Source organism: Neopelma chrysocephalum, unplaced genomic scaffold (assembly GCF_003984885.1).
Source record: "Neopelma chrysocephalum unplaced genomic scaffold, ASM398488v2 Primary Assembly neopelma1_62, whole genome shotgun sequence".
Taxonomy (NCBI): Eukaryota; Metazoa; Chordata; class Aves; order Passeriformes; family Pipridae; genus Neopelma; species Neopelma chrysocephalum.
In genome coordinates, this window is record NW_020897719.1 from 9,435,171 (window position 1) to 9,450,982 (window position 15,812).

The following is a 15,812-nucleotide window of genomic DNA, read 5'->3' on the forward strand; positions in this document are numbered from 1 at the left end:
TTTACGGAGCCAGTTTAGAGGTAAGGGCTGCATACTTAAGAAAGCATGGCCTTTTTCATCCCTATTTTGTTTTAAATCACAGAAGTGAAAGGACACTGGAGTGTGTAAATATCACAATAAAACATCAAATAAAATTAAGTCTTATACAGAATTAAATCACATCTTCTTTTTCCTGCTTGTTGTCATAATTGCCTCTTTTAAGCATGCTTTCTACTGTGCACTCTGAAAGCAGTGATTTTGTTTCTATGATACACGTATAAAGTTTCATAAATAGCTTTAGTACTAGATCTGGGTGTTTGGGCTAAACTTACTAAGGATATAACTTCAGTTCTCATTCCTTTCGATTCAGGTAGCTGTACCTACCAGAAAACTTGAAAAACTGAAGCAAGTGTATTTTCAAGTGGGTACGATCGCGCTTGCCGTGCACCCTCCCCTGAGCTGCCCGCCCGCCCCAAGCCCTTGTGCCGCTGCGCTCTCCTGCGGGACTGCGCACAGAGCCGGGGCGGGGAGCGGGGACTTCTGGCCCAGGCCCTCCATACCCACCAAGGCCAAACCTCGCTAAAGAAGGACTCAGTTCTTACGGGTCTCCGGGGGGTACGAGTAGGCGGCCAGTGTGCTGGGGCAGGCTCTGCGGTGAGGACCTGCGCGCTCGGGAGTGTTAGGGAGTCTCCGTACCCCGAGGGGGTCTCCGTGCCCCGAGGGGGCTGTCCCTGCTGCCCTAGACCGAGGGCAGAAGGCCTGTCTGGAAGGGTAGTTTCTCCCCCTCGGCCCCTGGTCGGGCGAGGGGCTTAGTACTGGTAGGAGGTTGAGGACCCAGGGTGGGGTAATTCGCGAAGCGGAGTCGGCAGGTGGAGGTAACGGGCTGGGCGAGAGTCATCGGGGAGCCGGGGAGGAGAGGAGGGTGCGGGGGCAGCCGCGGGGCGCGCCCGGTGCGCGGTGCCGGGCACGGCGGGGAGGCGGGGGAGGAGCGGCGGCGGCAGAGCGCGGGCTGGGGCCCCTGCCCGCCCGCCTTTGAATCAGGGCAAAGCATAGGCGGGGAGAGGGGCCGGGGCAGGAGGCGGGCGGTGACATCAGAGCGGCCGGGCGGATAAGGTGGGAGAGCTGTGGGAGCGGAGCGGGCTAGAGAGGCGTCGGCAATTAGCGGTTGCCTCCGGTCCCCGCACAGCGCACCGCACAGCGCACCGCACCGCACCGCAGCTCCGGCCACCATGCAGAGGTCCCCTCTGGAGAAGGCGAACATCTTCTCCAAACTTTTCTTCAGGTGGGAGCCCCGGCGCGGCGGGACACGTGCGGGCGGGGGCAGCGGGCCGGGCACTGGCGGCGCAGCTCCGAGGGGGCTCCGCGCCCCCCGCTCTACCCGCCTGGCAGAGAAGGGAGTTGAGCGCTGGGCGCCAATTAATTCTGGAAAGGTCTGTGGGGAGAGCTGTGGGAGTCTCGCTTGTTGATGAGATCACTCTTTTTTTGTTGTTGCTGGGGTTTTAGCACCAGGAATGGGCTCTGACTGTCAGGTGTCATAAACCGTCGCTGGACCTGGACAGATGAATTTATGACATAATTTGAGCAACCTTTGGTAAATTGCTCAACTAGTTAATCTGTTATTTCGTTGTAAACTTTGAGAACACTGGGGTGGTGGGGAGCAGAAGGGAAATGCTCTCAGAGCAAGAATTCCTTCTGTTTGGCTTTTTGAGTGTTTAGCATTTGCTCAGTGTGCGAGTGTAATATACAATCTTGCTGGGTGCAGTTCCTTGTAAGCCTTAAAAATGTTCTCTTACAAGCACACTTCCTAGTGCCTTCTCTTTCTCAAAACTTCTAATAAAAAGAGAAGGAACCAATACCAATGCCGGGGCAAAATGTACTTTGTAAGGCAGTATGGAAGCCTGAACACATTTTACATGACATTGCTAGAAATGACACTGTGAACTTGAGAGAGCAAATAATCTATCTGGCATTGGCCCACATGCCACTGGTTTTGCTAGGGTGCTGGGTCCCCTTTTGTTACTGGAGGATCTTTTGCATGTCAGGGAAGGAAGGGAGGAAATCATGTGTAAGATGTGAGCATGGTGACTGAAATGGGACATGTGGTGTAAAATCGTAACATTGGCACTAGGTTGACATTGACCTGAGGAACTGTGAGATTTTAGCTCACTTTTTAATCTTTTTAATTCTTTTGGTATAGCTTTCAGCAGGTTGGTCTGTACCTTTTTTGAAATTTCTTAAAGTAAGGGAGTCTGTATGAATCACTGTGTGCCTTTCTCCCCCCCCGCCCTGCCCTGCCCCATCTCACCTCACCTCATTTTAGCCAGATATGATAGTAGATAAGGATTCCATATATAACCTGTTCCTAAGGTGTTACAAACAGCCAGGTAAACGTGAGGATCCTAGAGGTGTTCTCCAGTGATGCTGCAGTGGGAAAGAAGCCATACTTACTGTCAAATGCTGTTAGAGCCAGGGAGGATGAATGATTGGAGTATAAGCCTTTAGAAATTCTCAATAAAAGTTACTTCAATCAGTTCTCCTGTCAAGTATAAGACAAGAATCTGTAGAAAATAAGTCTGCATATTAATTTAATTGCTCAAAGAGCCACTTGTTCTATTTAATTTTATTTGTTTGTAAAACTTCCATCAGAGTAGTGTTGGCCTAGAACCTCTGATGCTGAAGGTATGAAGAAAAAAACCCAGTAAGATAAAGCTCATTAAGTGCATAAGTAACCATCTTCAGACCTGGTCTTTTAAAATCATAGTCTTTAAGTCAATTAAGTAGTGTTTTAATCATGCTTATCATGCATGATGCATTATATTGTGCCAGCTATCAGTCGGATGACTGTAACCAAAGTGATAATAATAAAGTATATAAAATTAAGGAGATGTTTATGAAGAATATTGACTAGACCAGAGAAATGGAAAAAAGATATATGGAAAAAGAATGCTTTTTCCAATGATGATGAAATAATTGCTTTCAAGTATATGACAGAATGTTTCAGTGAGGTAACTTTTATAGGAGGCTGCTATGCAATTAATACCAATCTGAATATAATGTGATAAGTTGAAGATCATGTTAACAGAAGTGGTTTTAAAGTATTAGTTGTCATTATTAAGGAAATCTTGCTGATAAATATTATTATTTAATGTTGTATGAGCCACTATGAGCTACAGATGTATAAACATATTGGCAAGGTTTTATTGCTTCATAATGTATTCTGTTCAGGCTGGAGAGATTTTTTAAATGCATTCTAGTCAGAATGGAGCTCCTTGCTCATAACTGAATAATTTAGACATGTTTCAGTATTGTTTGTATCTTTTTTCTTAATTCTTTATGCCAAAAAAAGAGAAATTATCTTTGTGTACAAGGAGTAGTATCTTAAAGAAAATCTTACCTTTTTATGTTGTGTCCAAGATTAGTGATACTACTGGGGCAAAAAAAGGATAATTGCTTGGAGTGGTAGATAGTGATAGAAAGTATTCAAAATTAGGAATTAACTTTCATCCAAAATTTTAAACAATTTTTGTTTAAAAACTGAGCTTTGGTGGGTAAGAAATGAGGTGTGAAGACAAGTGGTTTGAGATCTTCCATCACGATGACACTTGGAAAACACTACATACTAAGTGTTTGGAGTTTCAGGGTTTCTCTTGTGTTTTGTTTTATTTTCCTTATATGTTGATCCCTTTTGATCCCAACTGCATGCAAGACATTTTTTTCCTGTGCATTGGCAACTTTTTACCTTGTTTAAAGAAAATAGTTTTATGCAGAAGCAGTCAGAGGTCATATGTTTAGCTTCAGATTCATTGTGAAGCTTAACTTTTGTCTTTATGGTCTTTATAACCATAACTTATTTTCTTTTGTAGTTTTGGAGTTCTGCAGGGTCAAGGCCATACCTTTTGTTGCAAATAATGTCAGAGTACTTTGCAATCACCTAGTTTTTATTGAAGGTTAACTGACATCAGGAAATATTGTTAATTAATCAATTTTTATCTGAGTACCTGCACATGGAGTTATTGCTGGCGTTTCAGAATGGCTGCAACTATGGGATAATTCTGATTTTATTCTTTTTTTTTTTACATGCAACTTTAGATGCTAAACAACAGGTCCTCAAAAAGTAATCCTTGTGCTCTTGTCCAACTCTTTAAGCATATACTTCTGCTTTTGTACATACCAAATATGACAACTCTTGGCAGGACCTAGTTAGTGCCGGATTCCTTATTGAGTACAAATGAGAAATACAAACTAAGCCAGCTTTTGTGTCAAGTCTTCTCATGGATTCAGTCAATCTGGCCTGCTCTAGTTGCTTCTATCTTTCCAAACCAGAGAGAAATAAATCTGCTGCCTTTTTATACAGCTGTCCAGTGGTTCCTAGAACAATTTAGCCTGTAGGGCATAAATGTTGGATTCCTTCTTTTGCCCTATATGTACCGGGAGGGGTAGAAAAAGGCATTCAATTCTATACCTTCCCTCTTCTAGGAAGTTCCTAAAAACCCCAGATGTTGTATAGGAAGCTTGAAGGCCTAATTCATGTCTATAAATTTCACTCTGAAGGGCAGGTGTCTAGAAATTGTCCCAACCAACATATATTTGGAGCATCCGCTATCAATACCTAGCTGTAGCATTTTGCTCACCTTTCCTCTTTGAGTAGGGAGCCTCTGTGTACACTGGCAACTATGAGTAGGTAGACTGAATTGCACAGTGTTGTGGCTCAGTTGCTGGACAGTCAGCTTAGATCCTTCTACAAGGTAAATTTCCTATAGTATATTCTTAAGGCCCTTTACGTGTCTAGCCCCGAGGAGCTGCCTTTCACTGATCCCAGGTAATCATAAATCCTGTCTGTTAGTGATAACCAAGCAGATGCAGATGCAGCACAGAATATTACCCTGTGAGGCTGCTTGATCATTTGCCTGTTGCCACAAGTGGTCCTTGTGTGCTCCTTCAAATTACGTATGCTCCTTCAGTGCTTCTGAAAGTCAGCCCTCAGGTAGTTCAAAGATGTGCGTGCAAGTTTTGGACTCCTTTTGAAAATTTGATTTCTATTACTATTTCCAAGGCAAAAAATGAAACTTGAAGTGAACTGGAGAAAGGATGCAGAGTATCCTACACTTGAAGTAATTTCAGTCAGAGGAGTACCTTCTCTAGCAATAAGGCTAAATTGTATCCTTGGCTCAACCTGATACTGCATCTTTGGTTTAACGAGCAGAAATGCAAACCCTGCATAGAACAGGGACCTTCTTTGGCCGCTTTATAACTCTAAAGCACAGATGTCTGTATCAAGTTGCATCTGAGTTTCTGAAATATATTTAAAGACTCTTTTCGTCCTGCAGGAGGAAGACTTAATAACTTGATACTCAGAATTAATTGTCAAGCATTTGAAAGATTTGCAGACCTATCTGTACCTTGTTATTCTCTACATGCTTATTTGATTTTGTGGTATAGAAAATACTCCATCCAAATCCTTGATTTTTTTTTTTTTTTAATACTGTAAGCAATGACATGGGTTGTAGTTTTATTACCTGTATTTCAGAGGCTTCTAAATGGAGATTTAGAAGCCTCTATAATGCAAAGAAATTTGTATATTTCTTCAAAGAAATTTGAAGTCCACTGTACTAAGCACTGGAAAATATTTGATAAGGAAGTCTGTTTCAAAGATCTTGAAGTCTAAGTAGACAGCACAAAGAATGGGCTAAAAGGAAGTTTCCTTATTAGTTCTGTAGAGAAGAAAGCGGGATGTACGATGATTGTGACTTGTCCTGGGAGCATATGGTGGCGTCAGTGCAGTCTGTGTGAGATCTACTGTCCAGCACTTTAACTGCACAAGTGTATTTCTGATGTGACAAAGTTATTTCAGAATATTTCTAGAGTGAACAATTATCACCTCTTTTATACTGAAGAATCTTATTCTCTGAATATCTACATTACTGGATATGCTGATTTTAAAAGTAGTGAGAATAGTGTGACTTATCACAGTGTGACTAGTTGCAGGAGACTTCTACAGGTTGCTGTTGTCTTGGTTTGGGGTTTTTTTTTCCCATCCCCCCTCTCCAGCTTTACAGCATATATGTGTAGGTACAGTGGTTGTGGAGGCAAAAGGGTGCCAACTTGATATCTAGGTCATAACATGTTACATTATGGCCTCTAAAGTAAGTTAAAGCTCAAATTAAACTAGTATATAAGAAGACTTCAGTGAAACACAATGCTAGATTTTGCCATGTGAACTTGTAGATGCAGTTCAACTGCCTTCCATGAGAGTGGAGGTATGCCTGGGTGAGATGAGGAAGAGCTGGGAGGCTGTTTAGATATTATTTCCTCTCATAAAAGCAAAAGGATCAACATGAGCTTTTCCAGTTAACAAGTAGCTGAACCAAGGCTGCACTGTCATGAAGCTCCCCAAATTAGGAGAGAATAAGTAGGCATTTAAGACATACTTTGAAATAGCATTGTTTTTCCATTGAAACCAGAATCCTCCTGCCTGTCAGATATGGCTAAGCATTCTTCCTTCAGGAGAGGGTAGGCAGGAATAGGGAATGATCCTGAAAGGCAGTGCTTGGGGTGGCCTGCTGCAATACTAAAATCTTGACTCCATGGGCAAGATTGTGCCTTAGGAGAAAATCCTAAGTGACAGCTGGGAAAGGTAATTGGTTTCAGGTGTATTCCCATGTTTTAATGTTGGTATTTATCTTTTTAAAATTTTTTTTTCAACTGTTAAAATAAAGGATGTGAACCTTTGTTGCATTGGACTCAGTCTGATATCTCACTTTAACAGGTTTCACCGTAACTCAGTTTAAGGTTAATCTGTAAATTCTGGAATACTTTTATTTCTCTGGCAGTAATAAATATAAAGAAAACAAAATCACAAAGCCCCCACAGTGTTGCTGTGCTGAAAGCCCAAGACTGTTTTGAAAATCAGAAGATATGAAGCATTTTCTCATTAACTTGCAAGGATCATGCTGAGGAGTAGCAGCATCAAATCCCAGGAAACAGAGAAAATGGTGAAGAGCAAGTAATAAGAGAAGCAGCACCTAATTCAGGATTAATTTCATATTACTGTAATGGCACTTTATATTTTTGATACTTGGTATTAAAATAAAAATCAAATAAATTACTAATATGTTCACATGTTTGTGAAGGTGTTTATACCTGACCACTTAATAGTCATTGGGCTTGGAACAAATTACATGTTTGAAAAGGGCAGCTGATGTGCAACTGTATGTTACTTTATTATGAAATGTTTCTAAAAAATGCATGGTTAAGACAGTGAAGTGCGAAATTGGGTGAAATTTGTTGCTAATACATTAGTGATACATCTGGGAGATTTTAAAATTCAATTAAATCATGAATAGCACTGCTCTGCAACGATTTTGCTGATGCAAACTTTCTGTAAGATTCCTTGTTCTTTCAAAGACTGGGGGAAAGTAATCTCTCTTTTTCTTGCTATGGGATATATATTGGAGCAAAAAAGTGAAGATGAAGAAGCATCTTCTCCTAGCTAGTCTCACTGTAAGCATATGCTGAAACAGCCTTGCAAACCCTGTTCATAGCAGATCATCACCACTATGTTATTTTGCTAGCTTTGCTAAAGAAATATTTGAAGCATATCTTACACTTTAGTATCTGAAGAATTTACAGGTTTTAATATAATTAATGTATTCTGTCCTTCAATCTCACACAACCCCTAATGTGTTTTGTTTTCGCTCAAAAATGGCTCTCAGTACTTCTGCAAACTGAAATACTTTGACTACCTTCATAATTGTAAGGAAAAAGTGTTGAATTTCTGCTAAAAAGCATTTAGAGATAATTTGAATAAGTGTCACTTCACAAAAAACTGGGCAGAAAAAGTAAGCCTTCCCCAGGAATTGCCATGGAGTAATCCTAATTAAGATTTGCTATTGAAATCCTGGGGTTTCAGCAGAACATTGATTATTCTTAAAATGGTGCTGCTCGCAGCTAGTGGCAGAGTCGATAATACTGCAGCTAAATACTTTCCATGTCAAATAACACGTTATGGGGAAGAATTGTTTATTAGTGAAGAAATTACAATCTTAATTTTTGTGATCTGGGGGAAAACAACAAAAAAGCAGAAATCAGTAGAGTCTGTATTTACCTTCCATTGTTGAAACCCTGCAATTATTATGTTTAAATATTAAACCGTGTTGCATCTGTTTGTTTTTAAAGGAGAAAATGCTAAAGTCTTAATATAGTTCTCAAAATATCTAACATGCTATTTCAGTAGGTCACTGTTCAAAACAAAATAACTGCAACCCTACACTGTTGAGGGTAACCAGGGAGCACGAATAAGGCTGTGGTGCCTGGCACTTGTGCTCCATGGATGCACTGACTTGTCCCATGTGTTAGCAAGGATCACCCAGATCACCCTTTACAGTTGCGTTGCAGGATGCTCAGAGAAGATGGCTGGTGGTACAGACACTGTTTTGGAGAGTTTTGAATGTAGTAGAGCTGACATCTCCAGTATAAAGTAAGCAACAATTTAAAATTTGCTGCTGCCAGAGTGATGGGTATCTTTTGGGAGAGAAGGGAACTGCAAAGCCTCTGACAGAGTCTAGTCTGGTTTGACCCTTTGGGAATGTCTGAGATCTGCATGGTACCTCAGCCTTTTCCTGCAGTTGGTAGAAATTCATGGCTTTACAAATACCTTGTAAAACTTAGGCTCCAAAGCATCGTAATAATGACTTGTTTATGTTCCCTGCTCCACCTCCCCTTAACTGTTAGGAGGAAGGATAAGATAAAGCCAGAGGCACATTTCTTGCCCTCTCCATTGAGATTTAGGTCCAGTTCCTTAGGAGCTGCAGGCACTATGCCTAACTATATTGTGCACAGGTAAATGGGAGTGAAACCATGGCCACCTTTGTGCTGCTCAGTAGATGTTGCTGTGTTGTGCACAGGACACCCGTGGAAATGATACCAGTCTGGTCAGTGACCCTTGGAGGAGAGCTGCTCTGTTTTGCAGGTCTTAGATAGCTCAGCCCCACTGTTCTGTCACTGTCTCAATGCCCTGTGCTTCTTGATTTGAAGAGCCTGATGGAGCTAGGGTATTCCTGGGGCTGGGAGGAAGATCTGGGTAGTTGGCTTAGCAACACAGAGGCTCGTTCTCTCCTCAGGGACATGCAAAGCAGCCTTAAGGGAGAGTCAATCCTATTGACAAGTTGTCTGTGTTAATACTCTCTGGAAAGCCAAAGACATCTGTCCTATAGATACAATTTGCTTGAATGGGATGTCTGAACATGCTCGAGAAAGCAGTAGCTGTAGTAAGAAATCTGTTACATATTGCTAAGGTGAATGACAAAGAAATGGTCAATAGAAATCTACCAAACAATATGTTAGGTGTTTGATATTTACATATCAAACTTGTAAGGTATTTTTTGCTACAGGCAGTAAATAATAGAGGTGGAACTTGTTTTCCTTCTCTTCTTTTCAATTGTACATCCTTGAAACTTGTCCCCTGCTGGGTTTCATATGTGTGTACCCATAATAACATTCCTAGTTAGTGGCAAAACTCTGACAGCACTACAGGTTTTTCTGTAAAAGTTCATTAAATGCCAGCCAGTAATCCAGTGGTATTTGCTAACGTAATACTGTAAAGCCAATCTGGTTCCCTTCCCTCTTGCTCACTTCTTTTCACAAGAAATTTCTCATTCTCAGCAACTACAAGAAAAAACTCAGCATTACACTGACAAATTGTTTCCATTCAGCCCAAAAAGAGAAGAGGCATATTTGTTGACAAACTCTAACTGAGCTGTGTCACCTGGTATTAAAAAAAAAAAAGCATAACTAGAGATTATATTGTCAGTTAAAATAAATCTGTAGTCATTTTGCATTTCAAAACTTTGAAACTGGGTCATAATGGCAATCTGAATGCTACTGGAACTTGGAAAAAAGGTTGGTTTTATGAAATATTTAAGTATTTTGGGTCTAGTATATTCCTTTTAATAAAATATATACTGTCTCCCACGGTTCTTGACAGCACAACCCAAGCAGCTGTTGAAAATCTACTTTGAGACAAACATCACGTGTCAGACCAACTCCTCCCACGATTACCACTCCAACCTGAAGCCACTTGGCACAACGCACAAATTGGCCAGATCTAGTTAGGGTGAGACTTCTGAGCAAAGCCAGGGCAGCTGGGAGATGAACCTATCTGTGCAAGCCCTGCCAGCAGCCTGCAGTAAGAACCTGGCTAGAGACTAGCAGGTCCCCAGGGCAGGTGTCAGCACTGCTCCTTTAGCTGGCTGGAGGAGTTAATTCACTGTAGGTGCAGCTACCCTGATGAGAAGTGAGATGAGGATGAGGACTGCACTCTTTGGTCTGTACCAAAGACTTGGGAGAGGAAGGTGGTTTTGGGACCACATAATTTCAGTGGCAATGATTAGTGCACCTAGTTAAGGACAGAGTAAAATGAGACATTTCTAGGCTACAGTAGATCTGCTAAGGATGCTGCCTTCCCTGAATACTAATATAGCCACTCTGCCCTAAATGCAGTCACATTTTGTTACTTCAGGCAGTGGCAAAATACCAGGGTAGGTGCTAATCAAAACTATAAATAAAATCAAATGTGTGGAGGGAAACAGTGCAATTGAAAATGTTTTTCCAAAACATACAAAGTCTGAAATTGTAAAGTATTTATCTTTTATCAAGTTGGGAATTGCTTATTGCAGTCTCAAAGCATTATTAACAAGCTCAGCAAGGTTATTACCTAGCTATGGTATTGGGAATTTAAGTTGCTTAGGAAGCACTGTTACTTACTTGCATTAGCTCCAGTATCGTTTTGTGTCCCATAACTTGTATTCATTCTGTCATTGCCAGAATATCTGCGTATACAGAACTTTTGGTGAAGCCAGTCTACAAGAGTTTCTGTTCCTGAAGGACAAGGGTTGGCCAATTCTCTACAAGATGTGCACAAAGCCAATAGCAGCTGGTTCTTTCTCATCAGGAGCTGACAAAATACAGATCAATACCTGATTTATCATTTGCAGTGGCCATGAAAGACTTTCAGACAACAGTTATTTTAAATTCAAAGGTTTTCTTCTAATCCGTCTTATTACATCCCTGAAAACATTGGCTTCTGTTTCCAGTAGAAGTAAAATTTATAGATGTTTTACCAATGATTCTCTGAAGTGGACTCTCCTAGCTGTGTTCTGGAAACGTACCCTGAATCGTGTTTTATTTCTCAGCTACAGGGGTGTCAAAGATTGAGCTAAAAGCCATGGGATTAATCTGAAACCTTACTGTTACTGCAGAAACAAAGGAAAATCTTCTAGTTTATTAGAACACCTTCTCTTTGCAGTGGGTGTGATGTAACTGTGCACTTGGGAAATATCTTTGTGCCTTACTGAATTATGGGGATTATAGACTGGTGTCTTATGCAATTAATAATTTCATTAAAGTAAATATTAGAGTGTACAAGTGCATGCACACAGTTGCACACAGTCTTCGACTGTTGTGCTAAGGTCTTTTTGCACTTGTGTAGTGTTTAATGATTTTCTTTTACCTTTGTATCAAATTCTTTGCAAATTTAGAGGCTGCAATTGAGAATGTGGATTACTTTTTGTGTCTGACACGTTCTTACAGGCATACAGGTATGCATATCCAATAAGCTGTTTGTATTTTCTAAGTGACTGTGGGAAACATTATTGCATTTCTTTTGCCATTTTTAAACTGTTTTTTATAAAGAAAAAGCAAATTTTGAAATGATTGAGGTTTTGCAGAACTTTTATCATAATCATAAATCATATGGGGTTTTTCATAAACTGTTTACATATGGAAGCATGACAGCAATCAACCACAAACTACTTTTCTTGCAGGCATTTCACTTTTTTAAGGAAATATTTTTTATCAATGGTAGTAAAGCAGAAACTTGAGTAGTTTCAAAATACGCCATTAGTTCTTACAGATCCTTGTTTACGTTTTGTTTTAGTCCTTTCAAAAAGATTTCCAAACAGAATCTGCTACAAAATTTTGTACAAGTTGGCACTTGGGGATTAATAGACCTTTCCGGAGCTGAATTGTTTTATAAAATTAGTCAAGGCTTCTAAAGTTTTTTTTCTACAGAGTGGCTTTTTCTGCTTTGTTTTAATTTAGCATGCTCTTTAAATTGGTTTTAAATTTTTAATTCAGCACGGTCTTTAAATTGGTATTAAATTTCTTCACATGACATTTGAAAAAACAAATGTGAAATGTGTGCATATGATGGACATATGAGGAAGCCTGTGAAAGACCTTCTTTGTTGTTAAGTGCGTACTGCAATGTAGGGTGTCAAAGGAACCCCTATAGAATCATAGAATGGTTTGGGTTGGAAAGGACCTTAAAGATTATTTAGTTCCAACCCCCCTGCCATGGGTAGGAACACCTTCCACTAGACCAGATTGCTCAAAGCCCCATCCAACTTGACCTTGAACACTTTCAGGAATGGGACATTCACAGCTTCTCTGGGCAGCTTGTTCCAGTGTCTGGCCACTCTCACAGTAAACAGTTTCTCCCTAATGTCTAATCTAAACCTACTCTCTCTTTAAAGCCATTCCACCTTGTCACTACATGCTGTTGTAAAAAGTCCCTTTCCAGCTCTTTTGTAGGCCTCCTTTAGGTACAAGAAGGCTGCTATAAAATCTTCCCACAGCCTTCTCTTCTTCAGGTTGAATAATCCCAATTCTATCAGGCTTTCTTCATTGGAGAGGTGCTCCATTCCTCTAATCATCTTCGTGGCCTCCTCCAGATTTGCTCCAGCAGATTCATGTTCTTCCTGTGCTGAGGACCTCAGGGCTATCCAAAGTACTCCAGGTGGGGTCTCATGAGAGTGGAGTAGATAGGAATGAAACCTACACATCCAGTTTAGTAATAGTTCTGATTTATTATTCATTTATATGGACATAGCACATAGCATATTTGGAAATACAGTACAAAGATCTCAATCCCTTGTTCATTTGTCTGCTGCTGAATCAGTAGAAAGTTTGGGCTGTCATTCCACCCCAAAACTTATAAAATGCAAGTTTCGCTATTATTCTTTTAATTTTATATTTGTAATATAGTTTTGTAAATATAATACAGAGCTGCACTGTATTATGTCACGTATGTGTGTGTATGTGTGCACGTGCACATAGACATACTTGAATACTGTGAACAGAATATTAAGTGTGAGACAAAGCAGCACCAGAATTAACCTCAGAAACTGGTGATTTTTTTTTTTAATTTTTATTTTTATTTCTGCTTAGATGGACAAAACCAATTTTGAAAAAGGGTTACAGACGACGTTTGGAGCTGTCAGATATTTATCAAATCCCTTCTGCAGACTCTGCTGATAATCTTTCTGAAAAACTAGAAAGGTAAGAAAGATTCATGAAATAAGTTTGTTTCAGGAATCACATTGCAATTTTCATAAAAAAGTTGTTGGATGACATGTTTAAGTAGCATTGGGTGCAAGCTGGTTGCACACAGTTGTACTTTGGAGATGACTGGGATCCTGGGTGGAGATGTACCACCTAGATGCTCTAAATTATTATATACAGCTACCTGTGACATCTGTCCATTGATGAGAAGAGGCTAGACTCACAGTTTCAATGTTAGTTCCCCTTTCTGCTGTTCTTTCTTCACAAAAGAACCTTGTAAAACCTTGGTTTATTTTTTCTTCAACTAAATAACATACTTATTTTTCTTTGATACCACTGTTGAAAGACTAAGTGTTTCTGTAGAAATCATACCCTGACTTTCCTCATTTAGGCTTCCACTCTTCTTTACCCTATTTCAGTGGGTTCTAATTCAGAAACTGTGCTGCACTTGTGACTAACTCTTACAATGCAAGTGCCTAAATCCATTCCCTCTCCCCCAGCTTCTGGTGTAGGTTTCCCTGGTGTTCTCGGGCAGCTCATGTCTGCATAGTGCCAATCCAATTAAACTTAATTGCAGTTTAGCATAAGTATTCAAAACGGGTGGAATATATTGAGAACATTGGTATGCTTAAAGCATTTTGATAGTTTATAAATGAAATATTCTGGTTATTTAATATTCTGTTGAAAAATGGAGAAAAGAGTTAGCTAAGGAAATTCTCAGGAGTACTTTAATCTGTGAGCTTAATTTTGACTCTGCTCTCTGAGCATCATTACTTCTGATCAGCAATTTATTATTCAATAGAAAGTTATTGTCCCAGCAACACGAGTTAAAAGTAGTGCTGTGCAGTAGAAAAGTCACATTTTTGATACTTTGTTGGTGCTTTCTTTTTTGCGGACTGGAAGAGTTCCAAAACATTTATTTGCCTATTATTGTGCTTTGGTTTTAAGTACAGCAGGTTTCTTTAACACATACAATGTAACCTTTTAATAAATTAATTCCCTGCAGGGTGATGGATGACCAAGTATTTAAAACTGCCAAATATATGGCTGAACTAGGTTTGAACTTTTACTGATCAATGAAGGCCAGGTCTTTGTGGTCTCTGCAAAGCTTTCTTTCATTAGCTACCTTAGCTAAATCTCCTTGGATATAGTTGGGTAAATTGAAGTATGTCAGACTCATACACCCATGTATTTGCTCGCACAACTTGTTTTTTTGGTTCCTTTTCAGAGAGTGGGACAGAGAGCTGGCAACTTCGAAGAAGAAACCCAAACTCATTAATGCTCTTCGACGATGCTTTTTCTGGAAATTTATGTTCTATGGAATAATGTTATATTTAGGGGTAAGGTTTGTTCTTCTTTTCAGTAAACTTTTAGTGTTCCATAAGTAGACCCAAGTCTTAGAGACTGCTAAGTTAATACAGAGTCCTTTTATAGCTACAGATCTTTACTCTGTGGATTGATTACAAAGGTTATAAATACAGAGATATACTCATGGGCTTTCAATAAAAAAATATTTTCTGATAATATCTTTTAAACATTCATATTATTAATTTTAAAATGTTTCTAATGCTGGCATATGCTTCTCCAAGTACAGGTAGAACACCTGAATTTTTGTGTCACTGCTGAACTAAAGTACTTGTTTTCTAATGTTATGGTTTTTAAGAAATTTCTAAAGAATTTTCTACTTTACATTGAAACAAATGACCATGCAATTTTACATGATTCAGTCAATTTTTTCAAAGCGTCTAGCAGACACATTCATAGTTAAATGCTTTATTGAGGTTTACATATGCAATAAACAAGTTGTCTTCATCAGTGGCAACAATTCTGCGTAAACAACTATGTGAAATCATATCATAGAATCTTGGTGCTGTCAGTGCTCCAAAGTGTGTGATCAGGAACTTGATGTAAAAGTCTGAACTGATTATGTTTATCACCTTTTGAACACGTTAGGTAGGATTAACCTGACTTACCAAATGCCACCTGTTGGCTTGACAATCCTATCACTGGGGTTAGGAGTTGTGAAAATAGTTTATTACCAATGGTGTCTCACTGGGCCTGTTGTATAGCCAGACTGTAAATCTGAACATTGCAATTAAGCAATATGCACATTAAATATCCATGTTATTTTCCAGTTTCTTTGATTTAATAGTAAAAAAGAGAACATATCACCTCTGTAAGGACGGGCAGGTAGCTTGTAGGGATTATAAGAATGTTGTGAGGTTATGTAGGGAGAAAAATAGAGGGGCCAAAGCCCAACTGGAACTTAATTTGGCCACTACAGTTAAAGACAACAAAAAAAGTTTCTATGAATACTTTGGCAGCAAAAGGAGGGCTAAGGAGAGTCTTCATCCTTTGCTGAATGCAAAGGGTAGCATAGTATCAGGGGACACCCTTTAGGTACCAGACTCTAAGTTGTCTTTGTCCAGATAGGGTGGTTCAACCTCTAGGACAGGGCATCTTGCATAATAACCCTTCTTTCTATCCTCTTTCAGC

General features: G+C 39.7%; 1 protein-coding gene across 1 annotated transcript in view; it reads left to right on the forward strand.

Moving 5' to 3' along the window:
- The first annotated feature begins 1,208 nt into the window (after positions 1-1,208).
- Positions 1,209-15,812, forward strand: part of CFTR (cystic fibrosis transmembrane conductance regulator) — an 83,463-nt gene continuing 68,859 nt past the window's right edge. Inside the window, exons 1-3 of the mRNA XM_027682190.1 lie at positions 1,209-1,409; positions 13,201-13,313; positions 14,545-14,656. Of these exons, the coding sequence (XP_027537991.1) occupies positions 1,209-1,409; positions 13,201-13,313; positions 14,545-14,656 (426 nt within the window). The remainder of the gene's footprint in view (positions 1,410-13,200; positions 13,314-14,544; positions 14,657-15,812) is intronic.